General features: G+C 42.3%; 1 protein-coding gene and 1 pseudogene across 1 annotated transcript in view; both read left to right on the top strand.

Annotated features, from left to right (window-relative positions):
• The first annotated feature begins 595 nt into the window (after positions 1–595).
• Positions 596–1053, top strand: LOC142459464 (large ribosomal subunit protein uL23-like; annotated as a pseudogene).
• A 4500-nt stretch (positions 1054–5553) lies between these two features.
• Positions 5554–20490, top strand: part of SKAP1 (src kinase associated phosphoprotein 1) — a 314501-nt gene continuing 299564 nt past the window's right edge. Inside the window, exons 1-3 of the mRNA XM_075559641.1 lie at positions 5554–5657; positions 5822–5865; positions 11242–11347. Of these exons, the coding sequence (XP_075415756.1) occupies positions 5554–5657; positions 5822–5865; positions 11242–11347 (254 nt within the window). The remainder of the gene's footprint in view (positions 5658–5821; positions 5866–11241; positions 11348–20490) is intronic.

A 20490-nucleotide genomic window follows, 5' to 3' on the forward strand; every position in this document is an offset into this window, starting at 1 on the left:
ACCCTGAATTCCCTGTGTTTCCGGTTCCTGTCTGTACCAGTGTACATCCTGTGGTCTAGCCAGACTTGCAAGGTAGAATTGGGATCATGATAGTTGGGGAGGGTGGGGGAGAAGCATTTAGGAACTAGAGGAAAGTTGTATTTTTCATTGTTGCTACATCGCTCCCTGTCTGGCTCATCTCCTCCCCTGGACCCCTCGGCAAGAGGATCTCCAGTGGCTGACAAATGGGCTTTGGGTCTCCACTCAGCACCTCACCCCCTCATTCACTATGGTAAGACTTTTTGTTCTGATGATGCCTGATAACTGATCCCTTTGATACCTCGTGATCGCACAGGCTCATGTGCTTCTTCCATGTGGGCTTTGTTGCTTCTGAGCTAGATGGCTACTTGTTCACCTTCAAGCCTCTAAGACCCCAGACACTATATCTTTTCATAGCCGGGCACCATCAGCTTTCTTTGCCACATTTGCTTATGCACCCATTTGTCTTTAGCAATCATATGAGACAATTTCTTAATTAAAAAAAAAAGATGCTCGGTATCATTGATAATTGAGAAGATGAGATTGAAATAGTGTCCTGTTGGCCCTTTTCATGAAGATGGCGCCGAAGGTGAAGAAGGAAGCTCCTGCCCCTCCCAAAACAGAAGACAAAGCAAAGACTTTAAAAGCCAAGACCGTGCTGAAAGGTGTCCACAGCCACCAAAAAAGGAGATCCACACATCACCCACCTTCCGGCAGCCCAAGACCCTGAGACTAAGCAGGCAGCTCAAATACCCTCGGAAGAGCGCCCACAGGAGCAATAAGCTGAACCATTATGCCATCATGTTCTCCATGACCACGAAGTCCACCATGAAGATCAAAGATAACACATTTGTGTTCACTGTGGATGTCAAAACCAACAAACAGCAGACCAAACAGGCTGTGAAGACACTCCATGACATTGACGTAGCCAAGGTCAACACCTTGATCAGGCCTGACGGTGAGAAGAAGGCATATGTTCGACTGGCTCCTGACTGTGACGCTTTAGATGTTGCCAACAAAACCGGAATCATCTAAACTGAGCCCAGGTGGCTAATGCTAAATATAAACTTTTTCAATATTAAAAAAAATAGTATCCTGTTCCTAGAATTAATGTTAATCAATTGATAACTTGTTTTCCAAAGTTCATTTAGGTATTTTCTCATAGAAATAATGTTTCTAGGAAAAAATAAACTATTAAAAATTGTAGGCCATTTAATTCCATTAAAAAACCCCAATAAATATGTTACTGGAGGTGAAGGCAGTCGACATAGGTGGCGATGCCTCTAGGAGCCCTTCTCCCGCTGATGTTTGGGTGCCTCCATGATTTTGTGTTTGTCCGTGGGAGCCCACTCATCATCCCTCTGAACCCTAATGCCGCGCTGTGCTGGTGGCACGTTAGCGTGGAAGATGACTGCGATGGGCAGGCTTGGGAAGGGAGCGGGAAGCTGGGTAGGAGCCAGATTGGGTGCTCTAAAGATTCGGAGGAGATGAAAGAACCACCCCAAATGACATCCAGGATAGCATCCTTCTTGTGGGGGTGGGGGTGGGAGGTGAGCGTGGAGGGCCTGGGAGTGCAAACCAGTGGAGAGGCCCAGGATTTCCGGTCACCATCCTCCCCTTCCTGCCAGCTCCTCCTCCTCACCTGCGTGGGGCTGTCAGTAGATGTGGAAGTGTCACGAGAAGCACCAACAAAGACATTTGCGACTCACAGGGAGCGCCAATATACATGATTTATTTTCTATGTGTGGGAATATTACTTAGGAAACAGTGAAATAATCCATTGCCATTGAGTAGTGTGAAAATTGTGACCCAGAGGATGTGATTTTTCTCTAAATAAGCGGTAAATAAACAAAGACAGAGATTTGGGGTGAATACCAGTCCACAAAACCTAGCTGTCTCAAGGACCTTCTCCTAAGCCACGATGTCTTTCCGCTGGTCTCAGATCCTGCAGTGTATTTCCCAGGAGTGTGATGTCGCCTCGGGTCTTCAGCTTTGCACAGTCTCTGGTCCACTGTCTTTCTGTCTTTTCCATTTTCTTTTGCCACTTTGACTTGCTAAGATGAGGGAATTTTTGTTTTAGGGCCACTGTGAATTATACTAGGAAGATGAATCTGCCATAGCTGTGTTACCCTTTAAATATAGGATTTAAATCATCTTCACCACATCTGACCTTAGCAAAAAAAAAAGATGAATTAAATTTTAAAAACACCTTTTATTATGAATTGGGTGAAGGTTTACAGTTTTATAATCAACAATTGATAACTGTTTTTTCCCATAAACACTTAAAATCATTTTATTGGGGTTCATACAACTCTTATCACAATCTATACATACATCAATTGAGTAAAGCACCCTTATACATTCATTGCCCTCATCATTCTCAAAATTCGCCTTCCACTTGGGTTCCTGCAATCAGCTCATTTTCCTTTTTTCCCTCCCCCTCCTTCCCCACTCCCCCCTCCCTCATGAACCCTTAATAATTTATAAATCTCATTCATTGCAATCCCTCCATGTGACACCACTCATCCTACCTGATCCCTGCCAACCCCATGTTTCCTGCCTCCACGCCTCCTCTCCTAACCCTTATGAACTTTTCCTTGGGCAAAGGCTACCCCTGGATCTCAAGTGGTTAATTATTCCAAATTATTTGTACCTCATTAGTGTTAGTATTTTCCTTATAGGCTGCTTATCTGTGGTTTAGTTGAAAATGAAATCATTGGGGTAAGCTCAATCATTGGATAAGGACTATTGTCTCAGGGGTTCTACTAGTCTAATTGACCAGTAAGACTGGTCTTTTTTGTGCTTATTCGTTTTATTCCACCCTTTCCGCTCACTCTACACAGCACCTTGTAATGTTATTCATTTCAGAGCAGTCAGTAGTGCTAACCTGTGGGCGATATTGGACGAGCAGCAACTAACCAAAGAAGATGAAAGAAAAACACGTTACTGTGCCGAAAAGAATTGATTGACATTTAATTGTTTGAGGAGGTAGTATAGGATCAAGAACTAGTGGTATCGAAGGAACAAGTCCAACCTGCACTGAAGGCATTGGCAAAAACCGAAAAGACCAAATCAAACTCACTGCCACGGAGTCAATCCTGACTCAGTGACCTTAAAGGTCAGGGTAGAACTGCCCTTGTGGGTTTCTAAGTATGTAATTCTTGATGGGAGTAGAAAGCCTTATCTTTCTCATGCCAAGACACAAGGCCCCAACAATGGACAGAACACCAGTTGAGCTCTCCCAACAAACAGATGCAACACCAAAAGCAACTCATTTATGCCAAGAAATGTGGAAAACAGCTACTTGACCAACCAACTGGTAGAGATTCATATTTGTGCCAATTCTAAAGAAACGTGATCTTAAAGAAGGTAAAATTGACAGTACTGAAGCTACAGCTCAGGGAGAGGGACATGTCTGATCAGAGCACACGGGAGCAAATGAAGGGAGAGGAAGAGAGAGTGGAGCACATCCTGGCCCACCAAGCCCCGAGGACGATATTCCATCTCAGAGCAGCCAAAGCACAGAAAGGACCATAGGGCCAGCCACACTATGAGACACGAAGTCCCTCATTGACCCATAGTGCTATGGGGGACAATATTGGAGACACAGTGTGGGAATTGCACCAATCTGACCACACCACACCGAGGCAAAACACTAAGGGTGTGCAACAGAAGAGCAAGGGGAACACAGCAACGAAATCCCCAGGGAATACCAAAAATAGACTTCGGGCCAGGGCATGGCCTCCCTTCAGACTCACCCAGAAAACACTCTTAAAGGTCAACAAACAGACCTTGAACTGTTTACAGACTTTTTTGTTGTTGTTGGTTTTGTTTTTATTGTTGTTTTGTTTTTTTTCGTTGCTTTGTTTTGCTCTTTCTTTTTTGTGCATATTATTATTTCTGTAGGTCTATCTAGATAAGATAGTCACAATAAACAAGCTGGAGGAGAAAACAACGGGATCGATGGTTCTGGGGGGACATGGAAGAGCGGGAGGAGGAGAAAAGGAAGTGAATGTTAACAAACCCAGGGTCAAGGGAACAACAAATGATCCAATATCGATGGCGAGGAAGGTGTAGGAGGCCAGGTAGGACTTGATCAAGCGCAATGTAACCAAGAGGAATTATTGAAACTCAATGAAGACTGAACATGATAGTGGGACAATAGGAATGTAAAAGAAAATAGAGGAAAGAACTAGGAGGCAAAGAGTATTTATAGAAGTCTAAATATAGGCATGTGCATATATAAGTAAATATATTTATGATGATTGGGAAATAGATCTATGTGCATATATTTATAGGTTTAGTATTAAGGTAGCAGATGGACATTGGGCCTCCACTCAAGTACTCCCTCAATGCAAGAACACTTTGTTCTATTAAACTGGCATTCCATGACCTTCCCGACGATTGCTGAAGACAAAGTGGGTGCATAAGCTAATGTGGTAAAGAAAGCTGATGGTGCCCGGCTATCAAAAGATATAGTGTCTGGGGGTCTTCAAGGCTTGAAGATAAACAAGTGGCCATCTAGCTCAGAAGCAACAAAGCTCACATGGAGGAAGCATACCAGCCTGTGTGATCATGAGGTGTCCATAGGATCAAGTATCAAGCATCAAAGAATAAAAAATCATATCATTGTGACTGAGGGGAAGTGCAGAGTAGAGACCCAAAGCCCATGTGTAGGCACTGGACATCCCTTTACAGAAGGGTTGCAGGGAGGAGATGAGCCAGTCAGGGTGCAATAGAGCACCGATGAAACATACAACTTTCCTCTAGTTCTTTAATGCTTCCTCTCCCCCACTATCATGATCCCAGTTCTACCTTACAAATCTGGCTAGACCAGAAGACGTACACTGGTACAGATCAGAGCTGGAAACACAGGGACTGCAGGACAGATAAACCCCTCAGGACCAGTAATGAGAGTAGAGATACCAGGAGGGGAAGGAGAAGGTTGGGGAGGAAGGGGGAACCGATCACAAGGATCTACATATAACCCCTTCCCTGGGGGACGGACAACAGCAAAGTGAGTGGAGGGAGGCATCGGACAGTATAAGACATGAAAAATAATAATTTATAAATTATCAAGGGTTTCTTAGAGAGGGTGGGGGAGGAAGGGGAAAAATGAGCTTATACCAAGGACTCAAGTACAAAGAAAATGTTTTGAGAATGAGGTAACAAACGTACAAATGTGCTTGACACAATGGATGTATGTATGGATTGTGATGAGTTGTATGAGCCCTCAATAAAATGATTTTTTAAAAAAGGTAAAATTACCAAACAGTATCATTAATATCAAGAATTCCTGGTGGTGTAATGTTATTGATTGGACTGCTAACTGGAAGGTCAGCAGTTTGATACCACCAGCCACTCTGTGGGAGAAAGACAGGGTTTCCACTTATGTAAAAAACTTAGCCTTGGACATGCACAGAGGCAGTTCTACCCAGCCCTATAGGGGCCCTGTGAGGTGGCACCAACTCGAGGCCACTTAGTTTGGTTTTTGGTTTATCACATATGCATACAGTTCTGCTGAAGAAAATGAAGATGAATCACAACAAAGAGTTGTCGCAGTGTTTCGGCAGGTTATTGTCAGAAGTCAAGCCAATTCAGAAGAGGACGCCCAAGAAGACTGTCCTTGCTGACGTCAGGTGAACTTGGGGAGAGAGCAGAGCATACCACCAAGATGTTTACTTGCATTTCATTGACTATCCAAAGGCCTTTAACGATGTGGATCGTAACAAATTATGAAAAGCATTGTAAAGAATGAGAATTCCAGGATACGTAATTGTGCTCCTGGGGGCCCTGTACCTAGATCAAGAGCCCCTGAGAAGCTGGACTACGGCATCAGAATCGGAGGTAGGCTCCTTGCTAACCTGGTTTGCTGAAGAAGAGGAAAACTTGAAGCATTTACTGATGAAGATCAAAGACGGCAGCTTTCACTATGGATTACACCTCAATATAAAGAAAACAAGAAGAGTAATTACTGGGGGACTGGTAGCAAAAATGACTACAACCCCCCTCGCGGGGAAGGAATAACAGAATTGTAGGAGAATGGATATGGTGGACGGTGTCAGGTATGGGGGAAAACACCCCCAAACCTGTAATATACCAATAAGGGTTCCTGGAGGATAGGGAGGGAGGGAGGGGATAAAGGGGAGCTGATATCAAAGAGTTCAAGAAGAGAGAAAATGTTTTGAAAATGATTGTGGCAGCAAGTGTACAATTATACTAGATCTAATTGAATGATATATTGTTATAATATCTGTAAGCACTCCCAATAAAATCATTAAAAATTTTTAAATAGATAGCTTTGAAAAGAAGATTAATTCTGGAGTTTTTTAGGGTACACCTTCATATGTTATAATACCAGTACCAGACGGTTTTAATTACTGACACTTTATAGTATGTTTTGAAGCCAAGAAATGTTATTCCTCCTACTTTATTCTTTGAGATTACTTTAGCTTGCACAACTCTTCTTAATATTATTGAACTGGTCACTGTTATGTGCCAATAAATTAATTCTTTTTACAAAGCTAAAAATCCTCTACTAGACCAATAAGAAACATCATGATACATGGAGACAAGAGTGAAGTTGTAAAGGATGTCATATTACTACCTTTTACTAAATTATTTGGGAAAGTCCCTCTTTTTCTATGCTCTTAAATTAGTCCATATAAAATGAGAATTATTTATTCAAAGTTGTAAAGATTTTATCTGCATACCTGGCTGAACCGAAACAGCTTCACTGATGGCACATTGATTTCAGGGCCCATCCTGAATAATGTTCCATCGAATGGGTAGAGCATATTTTATTTACCCACTCATAACTTGAGTTGTTAGTAATTTTTTACTCTGAGGAATAAAGCTGCAATGAGCATTCATGTACAAGTGTTTGCATGAGCGCCTGTTCGTTGCTCTTGGGTCTACACAGAGGAGCGAAAATGCAGAGTCCTATTATCACTTGCTCTTTAGCCTTTTGACTACCTGACTGGTTTCCCCGGTGGCTACCCCATTTCCATCAGCAATAGATGAGTGTGCCCAACACTCCACCTCCTCAACATCATTGTCTACTTGATGGTCGCTGTTGCAGTAGTAGGTACGAAGTGCTCTCTCGTTGTGATTTTGATTTGTATTTACCCGAGAGCTGATGATGTTGAGCATCTTATCTACAGCTCATTGGTCATTTGCTTATCATCTTTGGAGAAATGTCTACAGCTAGTCCTCCGGTTAGCAACAAGATCTGCTCCTGTGTCCTTAAATCTTCAAGGGCAATTTGCAGTTGAGTTGGAGGAGGTGCATACCCTTCTTATTTAGCCTTCCATAGGTGCAAGGTTCAGAGCAACCCTAGAGGGCCGAGTAGAATGGCTCCTTTTGGTTCTTGAGACCATCAGTCTTTACAGGAACAGACAGCCTCAACTCTCTTCTTCAGAGCGGTTAGTGACTTTGAGCTGCTGATCATGTGGTCAGCGGTCCAATACTTACCCGTCTCTCCATCAGGGCTTTGGAATGGGCTCGATAGCTATGAGTTTGGGTTTTGGCCGCTGCACATGCAGCAAGTGAAGGTGGTTGTGACGAAGATGTAACGGGAACTTAGTGGCAGGTAGGGGCTGACGCAGTTGGTCAAGGTGAGGGCACGTTGACATCAAGGGCAAACAGGAGTTACCCATAAGCATTTGTTACCAAGGACTGCCTGTATTCCAGTCCTCTGCCCATTTTAATAATTGGATTATTTGTCCTTTTTGTTACTGAGTTCAAGAGTTCTCTACAAATAGTCTATATACAACTCTCATCACTAAATGAGCTGCAAAATGTCCCCCATTCTGTGGGCTTTAATATCTTTGAGGCATAAGAGTTTTAATATTGATGAGGTCCAACTTATTTTTTCTTTTGCTGCTTATGTTTTATGGTGTTATATCTAAGAACCCATTACCTAATTCAAGATAATGAGCACTAATGCCTATGTGTTTTTCTAAGAATGTTAGTTTAAACTCTTAAACTTAGGTCTTTAATCCATTTTGAACTAATTCTTGTATATTATATGAGGTCAGGATCCAACCGTTTTTTAAACTGTGATACCCCATTGTCTCAGCACCATTTGTTGAAAAAAAGAATCTATTCTTTCCCCATTGAGTCGTTCTGGTCGCCTTGTCAGAATCAACTGACCACAACCCTGGATCATAAGGATCTTCTGTTAATATTGTCATCGATTAGGCCCTGGTACTAATTTTTAAAACACCGTTGAGAGAAGGATATTGGACCAGCGTAGGCTAACTTCATATCACAATACCGAATTATGCATTGGTATAGAATAAATCCTTATATGGCAGGATGTTATTTGCCCAAACATTGGGAGTTGGTTGTCAAGTGAAATTTATAATAACATCCACTGACAATATCAATCACAGGTCTGCTAGAATAACATATATCTTAATACAGCCAAGAGGGCACTGAGGTACTAAGTCAGTCAATGTTGGTCTGACTACCCACATTTCAACACTCTTGGTATAGCTGCGTGGGATCTACACAGGAAATCAACCTTTATCTATAATGGAGAGGTGGGAATAAACTGGTTTCCAGAGCGTATTACTCTTGGAGCTCAGAACGATAAACCTGACTTGAATGGCTAAAACCTTGTCACTTGATCCCCCCTCTGACACACATTAGGCCTGGTCTGGTTTTCAACATTTTCTGGTTTGTTTTTTCATATTGGAGTTTATCTCTGATGTATTTGTCATTGTGGGTAGCCCTCTTGATTTTTGTTACATGTTTTTCTGTGTTGGGGTATACGAGACCCAGGATTGATGAACCTATTGAGACAGCAAGTAGACTAAAAGTTCCTAGGGGGCACATTGGGGAGGGGGCTGTAAAGTGGAGCTGATATCAAGGAGTGCACGAAGAAATAAAATGTTTTGAAATTGATTGTGGTAGCAATTGTACAATCCTGCTTGATGTGATTGAACTGTGGAATGATATATCTGTATTAGCTCACAATAAAATGGTTTTGAAAAAAACCCTAACTGATCATAAATGTGAAGATTTATTTTTTGATTCTCAATTTTATTTCTTTGGTCTCTCTCTCTCTCTCTTTATGCCAATATCACAGCATAATTTTACTATATCATAAGTTCTGAAATTGGGACGTGCAAGGTGCAAGTCTTCCGATGTTGTCCTTCCCTCCCCCCTCGCCCCCCACCACGATGGGTTTGATTATTCTGGGTCCCTTGAGTTTCCAAATACCTTTTAGGATAAACTTGTTAATTTTACCTGGGATTTTTATAGGAATTAGACTTAATGTATAGATCAATTTGAGTATTGTCATCGTAACAAAATTTTTTGAACCATGAACATGGGATGTCTTTCTATTTATTTAGATCTTTAATTCCTTTCAACAATCTATAGTTTCTAGATGTCTTACACTTGATCTTATTCATAAGTATTTAATATTAATACTATTTTAAATGAACTTCTTTTCTTAATTTCATTTTAGGGTTGTTTATTGCTACTGTATATAAATATAATTGTTTCAAATAAAAATCTTAGATCCTACAAACTTGCTGAATTTGTTTATTAGTTCCAGTAGTTGTCTTTGTGGGTGTCAGAGAGTGGATTCTTTAGGATTTTCTGTATATAAGATAAAGGAGACTTTTATTTCATTTTTGGCCAAATTTCTCTGGCTAACACTACCAGAACAATGTTGAATATACATGGCAAGTACAGACATCTTTTCTTGTTCCTGATCTTAGCTTTCACCATAAAGTGTGATGCTGGCTTTTTTTCCCCCTGTTTCTTTTTTGGGAGATGTCTTTTATCAGTTTGTGGAAGTTCCCTTGTGCAAGTATTCCCAGTTTATGGAATGTTTTCCTGATGACGCGGTGTTCAGTAATGTCAAAAGATTTTCCTGTCAATGTAGAAAATAAAAAAAAAGATTTTCCTGTGCCTATTGAGATGATCCTGTGATTTTTGTTTTTTATTCTCTAAGTTGGAATCAACTCAGTGAGTTAGAGTTATTTTATTAGGATGGCATATTATCTTTACTTCTTAATTTACCCTCCCACTTTCCCATTCTTTAGTGCTCAGAGGACTCTGGAGAAACTTATTCAAGGATGTTTGAATAGATAAGGTCCAAAGCTTGGAAGCAAAAGGTGAAATTTCCAGGCTCAAGATTTTTGCATCTCATTTAAATTCCTGGTGATACCTGTTGAGGAATTTTGGTTTGGTGGCATTAAAGTAAGCAAAATATTTAGTGTAATAACCCAGCATTATACATAACCCAAATGTATACATTTATAACATTATCTTGATAGTATATATGATACAGGAACAATTTTTGGTGGTAAAAAAAATAAAGGGTTACTTATAGGGTTAGACATAACCCTTTTACGCAGAATATACCTACTATTGCTAACATTTCTGACGAGTCTCACAATTGTCAATGTATTTTGTTGTTGAAAATTGGTAGATGTTTGAGCCATCCCCCAATTTCTTTCCTCCATGTCACATGAGTTGTTTCATGTAGATTTTGCTGTATTATCCCCATTGTATAATGCATATGTGTATGAAGTGCAGTTCCCTTCTCTTGGACACAGTGTGTTTTTCTACGTGGGCTCCTTTCTCTGGTGGCGTTGCCATTTTCGTCGCTGATGCGTCTGCTCATTAATTTTCCTTTGAATGCCTGCCCTTTTGATCTTGATTCTGCAGTTCAACTCTAGTTTTTTATTTCAGCTCTCTCGATTGGTATTTCTTTGTAGCTTTTATTGGCCTGTGACCTTCTGTAACTGGTTTGTGATATTTATATATCTGTGCAATTGATAGTCCATCCTCTGCCATCAGTGGTAATTAATATTTAAGTGTTTCCTTAAAATGGCTTGGGAAGTGGTTATTTCTTGCGGATAACATATACCCTAGCATTCTACATTCATAGCAAGATCTTGGGTTATCAGGGTGTGTCACTCCTAGGGATACGGAAGTGGAAGATGGATATAATAAAATCATACCTACGTGAGCTGATTCCAGGAACCCAAGTGGAAGGCAAATTTTGAGAATGGTGAGGGCAACAAATGTATAAGGGTACTTTACTCAATGGATGTATGTATGGATTGTGATAAGAGTTAGTATGAGCCCTCATAAAATGATTTATTAAAAAAAGGATCATACCTGTTTTTTTCCAATCCTCCGGAATTTATTCTTTTTCCTTTATCCACGTTCCTACTGACGGCTGTTCCTTTTCTGTAGACAGCGAGGAGTTCCTGTCGGAAGGTTTGCGGAACGAGACCCTCAGTGCGGGCGCCCGAGAGCACAGAGAGCACATCCTTCGGGGCTTTCAGCAAATCAAAGCTAGGTTTGTACCAACTGGTTTCCGTCTTCGTGTGCTTTAGAGCCGTTTAATCAGCAAACCCCTTAACCAGGTAAAACAGGAGGAGGCTCCAGAAAGCGTGGGAAAGCTCATGCTCTTTGGGTTCCATTTTCCTCACCCTTTCTCAAGACCTCGCATCCTTAATGCAGTTTTGTTTTTTTAAATTTGGTAGACGTTTCCAGTTATGGAATGAGAAGTAAGCATCCTAATTAATAAAAATATAACTATTTGGGGAGGTACGTATCTTAAGTTATTTGTTAAACTGTATTTTTAGGTTGACATTTACCGAATACTTTTGTATTGAACTAAAACCATGGGGACAGCTTGGCGTTCAGGCTTCGTCAAATTGCTAAGGAGATGGTGTTCCTAGTGTGAAGCCAGACATTTCTGTTAGGCTCTCGGTCCTGATTTTATGGTCACATCTCCTTTGCTAACAGACAGTGTAAACCACACACATCCGGTGGATTCTGTGACCATACGGAATGTTTAATTCTCAGAATGGGGTAGAGTACCGTGCGCTCTAAGCTTGTGCCTTTGTTGTCGTGGAAAGCCTTCAGCTAATTTGTACACCCAGAAGGCGAGCATTCGATAGAGAGGTGCTTACACTTGCTTGGGGGAGGAGAGGATGCAGGTCCTTCTTTACAATATACCTCCCCCACCCCTCTTCTTGAAATATAGTAGCTGGACGAGATTTAAGGATAAAGGAGTATTTCTAACCTGGCAACAGTGTCGTTCAGAATGTTTGAACTGGGTGCTTGCAGAAAAGGGAGCATGTTTACAGGGTGAGGCCTGGGACATAAAGGGCCTGGCTGACCCTTCTCAGCACCCACGTTATATATGGCAGCTCCTTAGAAGCTTGGAATTTTATCCTTCGGAAGGGCACAGCCAGAATTTATTCCCTCCAGGAATATGAAAGAACCTCACAAGATGCCCTGCTGGATCTTAATCGATCTTTCCTGCTGGCTAATTAAGCATCACTTCTACTCAGCAACTGGGGACTGTGTAATTATCAGCCTGGGTTGCCCTGAATAATTGAAACAAATAGAATACAGAAGATAGGGACGTTTGCAAAATGGGGCTATGTTAAATTTTGGTAGTCTGGAAGAGTATCTAAAATATGCTGCTCCGTAATATGTTATTTTCTCAGTAAGTTTAGATGGCAGTGGGCAACTTTAGGTTTACTGTATACTTAAAGGATTAGTGATTAACTCAGTCATACATTTTAAGTTTCATAAGCTTTATCTTCAGATGATAGGGTTATTGTGTGATTACATTCATGAAGAATAAAAGTGGAATCTATTTTAGATGTTATTATAAGGGTACCATAAATATAATTGCATAGATGGTAGGGCTATTTAGTATAAATGCTTCTGGGCTAAAGAATGGAAAAAATGATACTGCATCTGTAGGGACAAACACGAGGGGATTTAGAAAATTCATGGAAAAATACTGTTATCACTGAAGTGCCATTGTCCCATAAACGTTTTTGACGCCCCTGTGCACATGACGAGGGAGACTTCTTCTTTCCCGTGTTCTTAGTCCAGGTGGGAAAGGCTAAATTTCAACCTAAGTAGGTAATGAAAGGCGCATCTGTGGTGACTTGGCATTGCCACTTACATGTCACCTCCCAGTCCTCCTCCTGATGCTCACAGACGCCCACACACGTACGTCCGAGCTGGGTTTGCTATGGAGCAGCGAGCGCTTCTTGTTCTTGCTGTGTGGTTTGTGAAGTAGACATTCAGGACATCACCAACGAGCGCTTTAGGAAACATCTGCATTGTTGATGGGAACTTTCTGCTCATTGATTTGTTGCAAGAAAGATGGCACCTTATTTAGAATTTGGTAATCCTCAGATCACCGAGGAAACGGGGAGCCAGGCGTGAGACACTGTGCAAGAAACCGGAAACATGAGACTTTCCTTTGGCGAGCTGCCTGACAAGGCCTTCCCTCCACCCATTCCACCATCACGCCAGTAGCCGCACCCTTCTTTGATGGAGTCTCGCCTTAGACCGTGGTTCATGCTGGTCAGCACGGTGCACTTGAACTTTCGGTGTTGGTCCTAGACGGTTTGAAAGGCTGGAAAGCTCGGAATATGCCAGTTGACCTTTGTTGGGTGGCCATGGTAGCTCCCCTAAAAGGCTGGGTCTGAAAAGAAAGTTGGTAGTGATCTCAATAGAGAGTATGTAGCAAACTGCCAAGTAATATGAAAAAAATACATTGAATGCGATTACAATTTTTATCTTTTGTCATATTAAAGTGATAGTATTTTAGGCGTTGGTGGATATTTTTAGGCAGGACCCTACCTAAAACTGTCAGGTGTCAGCTCAGTGCCTGTTTGGAAGGGACGGAAGCAATCTCTTGCAGGGTAATTTGGGGAGGCAATTGGATAAATACAAGTACGATTCTATGTTTATTGTTTTTCTTGCTTTCCTTTCTTTCCTCCACCTTCCGCTGCTCGAGAATGAAAAGGACGGAGGAAAGCACAAAAAGCGCGCATCGCACCGCCCTGGTGCTTGGCAAAGCCGGAAGGGCTTAGTCCTCCTCCTTCTGACAAGCTCTGAGTCCCAGCACGTCTCGCAGTTGTGGGCTCGCCGGAAAGCATGCGTCACTGTGTCAGGGTTGTTGCGAGGACTGTTGTATGGAGTGACTGACCCCCAGAGATGACCACTGGGCCACAAGGCCCGGCTACTCAAGTGCTCCTCCCAGTGGCACCTGAACCCCACAGCTTGGGCATTCTTTCTCTCCAGACTTCAGCATAAAACAATCAAGTCTTGCTCACGTTAACATTCCAAGGTTTGTTTTGCTTGACCACGGTAATGTTTTCCACGAAAGACCACATAAGACTGGCGGCCGTGTTTGTGGTTGCCAGGGAATGGAGCCCTGTTCCCCGTGGTTGACGTGCTGAGCTGTGATTCTCCTTAGTGGCCTTCAGACCGCTTCCCGCTTAACCCCCTCTCCCCAAACGAACGTCTTTCACAAGCCCTGGCTTTCCTCCAGCTCTTTAGACAATGCTTAGGATGAAAGCCAGTAGCGGCTCCTCCCGCTTTATGCCGGTGGTCACCGCAGGATCAGCACCAGATGTTAGACACCTGGAACGAGGCAGACATGATCTCCACTCAGAAACTTGATGACATTCTTATGCGGTCGGAGAAACAGTAGTGCGTTTCTTAAATGTTTGGTTCAGTGGAGGCCATCTGACAGCAAGAATGCCTTGAGATCGGGGGGAGGGATGAAGAAAATAAAATCTTTTTATTACTGTGGGAGGGATAAATTCTCTCTTGATGGCTCTTTTTGGAACAACTAGTCATTCATTCTCACGGTTGGAAGGGAAGGCCAGAGCCAATGGAAACAAACTTGGAGTATTGTTTCCTTCTGTGAGACTTTATAATACACAGGGAGCTCCAAGAAGAGACAGGGAGATTTATAGCATATTGAAATGTAAAGAAATAACGAAATAACTTTATGTAACAGGGTTATAGCATAAACCCCACAAAACTCAGGACATTTAAAATACAGGCTGAAATAATATCATAGACATGTCTCTGTGGGTGGCTAGCATATGGCCTTGCATGAAACATGATACACTGGTATATTTGTCATGAAACTAACTCAGGTTTTCTGTGAAAACTTCACATTTTTCTCTTCAGTTTAACATTGCTTTAACTTCAAAGCAGGCTGTAGCTTAAGACTATATAATTCTGATATCTCTGTATTATTATTGGAGGAAAGACATGTTAGTTTCATAAAACTCTTGAGAGCAAAAGTTTTATAGTATGCTGGAAGTCTCATACCATGAAGTACGTAGAGAGTTTTCCTCCTTACGTATTGGTTGGTTGAGCTTAGAAACCCTAAAACAGAATACATTCAAATGAAGTGGGTTTATTAAGTGAACTAGGGCCTAATGCTACTTGGTTGTTAACCTAGAGGATGGAGATTGGAGCCCACTCAGAGGTACTGCAGAAGGGAGACCTAGCAATCTGAGTGCACAAAGATTACAGCTGAAAAAACTCTGTGGAGAAATTTGGAAAGTTATTAGCATACAATTCACCTACCATGTAATTCAATACTTCAGTCATCCCAAGGAGAGCTGGGCGGGCCGTACCATGGTCGCTGTCTTTTTCACGATCACCTGAAGAACATTTTCTTCTGTCTTGTAGTTATTATAGTTTTCCATTTCTCCTCAACCTCCCCTTTTGTGCCCCTGCAAGTTGTTCATTCAGTTTATATTCCTGTAGATGCACAGGAGCAATTGTGTAAACTCATGGGTTTCCCTGAGTCAAATTGACTTGATGACAGGTTGCGCCCCACGCCCACCCCAAGGGGCAATGTGTTGTTAGTACATTTATGTTACTTACAAGTTCTGAGGCTTTGCCATGACATCTTTCACTTTGGTTTAATCTTGCTTTGTATACTGGAGCTTCACTGCCACCTCAGAAGTAAGGATAGGAGGTACGTGTCTAATTCAGCTAAGCTTAGGTGTCTCTGAAAAGGCTCCAAAGCCAGCAATAATTTGGCCAGATTTGTAGATTAGTAATTCATTTATTTTTCTATCTTATTCTCCCTCCCATCCTTAAGGAAATAAAGAAAAAAGAAAAACCTAACAACTTCAATGTTATATCCTCAATGATGAGTTATATGCCAAATGTCTGTATTAGTTTTCCTCTATTTATAAAATATGTACTGAGATTTCATAGTTGGGTTAAAAAGTTTTAGAATCTACTGAGCTGGGAGTGAGGAGCTAGTTTTTGTCTAGTAAGTTCTATAGGTGACAGATATAAAATTAACCACAATTGGTCTCTTAATGTGACAGGCAAGACACGGGAAGGAAGATCCTCTTCATAGATGTTTTTACCTCAGGAATTCGCTGTCCTTTCAAAGAAGCCTTGAAACGCTCGACTCTGTTATGAATGGAATTGTGGCGCCTCAGAATGTCAGGGGGCTTCAGAAATGTGTAGAAGGATTCCATTCCATTTCCTCACAGTCAAACCCATTATGGCAGCCGCCGCATCAAAGCATCTCCGTGAGGCTCCTCCTCATTCCCCTGACCCCCTGCTTTACCAAGCACACGTTCTCCATGGATAACACGTTCCTCCTGATAGCATGTCCAAAGTGTGTGAGACAGACTCTCACCGCCCTGGCTTCTAAGACGCAGGAGTCAACATGAGAAGTAACACTTGCAAACACTCAATAAGTGTTGCATCATAGAAGAGACAAAGTACGAATCGTGGAAATCAGCACTTATCAAAATGAAATGAAATGCTTGAAGGTGGGTAGCTAGGCATTAGTGAGCTGGGGTGACCCAGACTTGGGCTTTTTTAATCACGCTGTCTTGTGGACCATTATGCTGTGAATGCCGGATTGAAGAGGACCAGTGTATTCATTGTCAGAAAGAACATCGAAAGATCCATCCTGAAGTATATTGCTGCTAAAACCTCACTGCCACCGAGTCCCCTCTGACGCACAGACTCCCCGTTGGACATGGTGGAAATGTCTCCCTTTACAGAAGTTGACGAGCTCATCTTTCTCCTGCAGAGAGACTGGTGAGCTCACACGGCTCATCTTGTGATTAGCAGCCCAACACCTGACTCCCCATGTCACCAGGGCTTTGTAGTGAGAGGATGAAACCCCTAGGCCACCAAAGAAGACTAGTCCCTAGATGGTGTTTCAAACTGGGGCACCAGAAATGAAGAAATGGAAACGTTTTGTTTTAACCAATTTCTGTAGTTTGAAACTGACCGAATCTGTCATCACGATGCACTGGAATTACTGATGACTGGATTGTAAACGTTAATGAAACAGAGGAAGGATGAGGAGTTACAAGGTCAGGCCTCCGTGATAGAACTGACACCAGGGGCCCCGTGATAGGATTTTGCAAGACCAACGCCCTATTCGTGGAAGATACATTTTTCAATGCATCAATTTTGACTGTGCATTATCTCACTAGCGTTTGAAAGCTAAAAAGGAAGGACACACTGAACATGTTTTAAACTTAAAGAACTGAAGAAAACATTCAAGCCTTGAGCAATGCAGGAAGCATGAAAGAATACACAGCCACCGTGTCAGAAAGAACCCGTCCACATCCAGCCGTTTCACGGGGGAGCAGGTGATCAAGAATCAATGGTTCTGAAGGAAGAAGTCCAAGCTGCACTGACGGCCTTAGCCAAAAACAAGGCTCCAGACGTTGGCAGAACACCAATAGAAATGTTTCAACAAGCTGACGCAACACTAGTCGCACTCTGTGCCAGGAAGTTTTGAAGACAGCGACCTGGCCAACTGACTGGAAGAGATCTTTATTTGTACCAATTCCCAAGAAAGGTGGCCCATCCAAACGCACAAGTTATAAAACCATATCACTAATACCACATGCAAGTAAACTTTTGCTGTAGACCACCCAACCACAGTTGTGTCAGTACATTGCAGGGGAGCTGCCAGAGGGTCAGGCTGGATGTAAAAGAAGATGTACCACAAGGGATTTCATTGCTGATGTCAGATGGATCTTTTCCTGAAAGCAGAGACTGCAAGAAAGATGCGTGCTTGTGTTTTATTGACTTTGAAAAGTCATTCGTCGGTGTGGACCACAACAAACTGTAGATAGTCTTGAGAAGAATGGGAATTCCAGAACACTTCATTGTGCTCATGCAGAACCTGCACATGGATCAGGAGGCAATTGTGCAAACAGAACAAGGTTCAAAATCAAGAAAGCTGTGTGTCAGGGTGGCCTCCTCTCACCGTCCTCATCTAATCTGTGTGCTGAGTAAACAGAGAGCTGGAGTCTAGAAAGAAGAATGTGGCATCAGGATTGGGGGAAGGCTTCTTAGTATCAGGTAATATACAGATGATGCAACCTTACTTGCTGAAAGTGAAGAGGACTTGAGCCCTTGCTGACAGAGATCAAGGATGGCAGCCTTCAGTGTGGATTACAAGTCAATGTAAAGAAGACCCAAATTCTCATAACTGGACCAATAGGTAACATCATGATAAATGGAGAAAGGTTGGAGTCAACAATTTCATCTTGCTTGGATCTGCAATCAATGCTCATGGAAGCAACAGTCAAGAGATCAAAAGAGACATCGAATCAGGTAACTCTGCTGCACGTCTCTTTATTGAAAAGCAAAGATGTTACTTTGAGGACTAAGGTCCCAAGCCATGTTACTTTCAGTTGCCTTCTATCCATGTGAACGTTGGACATTGAATAAGAAAACCGGTCAAGCATATTGAGAACACCATGGCTGTCAAAGAGTGCCATGGTCTGTCTTGGCAGAAGTACAGCCAGAATGTTCCTTGGAAAGCAACGATAGTGAGACTCTGTCTTCTATACTTAGGACACGTCATCTGGAGAAACTGGTTTCCGGGAAAGGACATGATGCTTGGTAAAATAGAGAGACAGCAAAGAGAAAGGCCTTCAACAAGGTAGACTGGCACAGTGGCTGCAACAATGGCTCAAGCCTAACAAAATGGGACAGGGCTGGGTGGTGCTTTGTTCTGTTGGACGTAGATCACTGTGAGTCAGAACGGACTGGATCACACCTAACAGCAGCAGCAACAGTGGCCTGACTGTCTGAGAGGAGCCCTAGTGGTGTCATGGATTACATGCCGCAAGGTCAGAGTCCAAACCTATGAGCCCCCCTATGGAGAGAAAGAGAAGACATCCTGCTCCTGTTACGATGTACAGCCCCAGAAACCCACAGGGACTGTTCCATGATGCAACTGCCTTGACGGCCACGAGTTTGGCTTTCTGTGCATACACTGCATCTCACCAGATGGCATACGCAGGGATCAACTCGACTACATCTGTGGGAAAAGATGATGGAGAAGTTCAGTACCATCAGGCAGAACAAGGCCAGGGGTTGACTCCAGAACAGACCACCAGTTGCTCATTTGCCAGTTCGTGTTGAAGCTGAAGAAAATTTCAGCAAGTCCACAAGAGCAATGCTAAGTATGTCTCCTTTGAATTTAAGAATTGTCTCAGGGATTGGTGTTTTTGACATTGGACACCAGTAACTGCAGGCAGACAAGTTGTGGAATGACATCAAGGACACAGTACATGAAGAAAGCAAGAAGTCATTCCAGGACAGATAAACCTCAGTACATGAAGAAAGCAAGAAGTCATTCCAGGACAGACAAGCCCCTCAGAAACAGTAATGGGAGTAGCGATACCATGAGGGTCTGGGAGGGGGTGGGAAGGGGAGAAAGGGGGAACTGATAGCAATGATGGATGTGTAACACACACATACACCCCTGACCTGAGGGGGACAAATAACAGAAATGTGGGTGAAGTGATACAGCAGATGCTGTAAGATATGAAAAATATATATAATTTATTAAGGGTTCACAAGGAAAAGAGGGTGGGAGAGAGAGGGAGGTAAAAAAGGAGGAGCTGATATCAAAGGACTCAAGGAGAAAGACCGAATATTTTGAAAATGCTGATGGCAACATGTATAAGTTCGCTTGATATAATTGATTTATGGATTGTTATAATATCTATAAGAGCCTCCAATAAAATGATTTTTTTTTTAAAAAAGAAAGAAAGGTAGGAAAGAAAGAAAAGACCAAAACACATGTCAGAAGAGACTACGAAACGTTCTCTTGACGGAGAGTAACTAAAGCAAACGGAAGAAACGATGAAATAAAAGATCTGAGCAGAAGATTTCAAGGGTACCTTGAGAAGACAAAGTAGAGTATAATCAAATGTGCAAAGATCTAGAAACTCCTAGCATTTCTCAAGCGAAAAGAATTGAAGAACAAGTCAGACCTCGTTGCAATTTTGAAGGATTCACTGGACAAAGTATTGAATGATGCAAGAAGCATCCAAAGAAGGTGGAAGAAATCCGTTTTTGTACAAAAAAAGAACGGGTTGTTGTTTAACCATTTCATGAGACAGTAGATGATCAAGAAGCAGTGCTAGTGACGGACAAAGTCCAAGCTGCGCCAAAGGCATTGGCCCAAAGCTGAGTCTAAGAATTGACATACTCAGATTGAAATACTAATCGAGCTGTTTCACCAACTGGATGCAACGCTCACGCATCGATGCCAATCAATTAGTTGGCCGTCAGCTGGAAGAGATGCATGTGGTGCCGATTCCCGAGAAACGTGGTTCTAAGGAGTGGAACTCACCGAACATCATCATC

This window comes from Tenrec ecaudatus, chromosome 10 (assembly GCF_050624435.1).
Source record: "Tenrec ecaudatus isolate mTenEca1 chromosome 10, mTenEca1.hap1, whole genome shotgun sequence".
Classification (NCBI taxonomy): domain Eukaryota; kingdom Metazoa; phylum Chordata; class Mammalia; order Afrosoricida; family Tenrecidae; genus Tenrec; species Tenrec ecaudatus.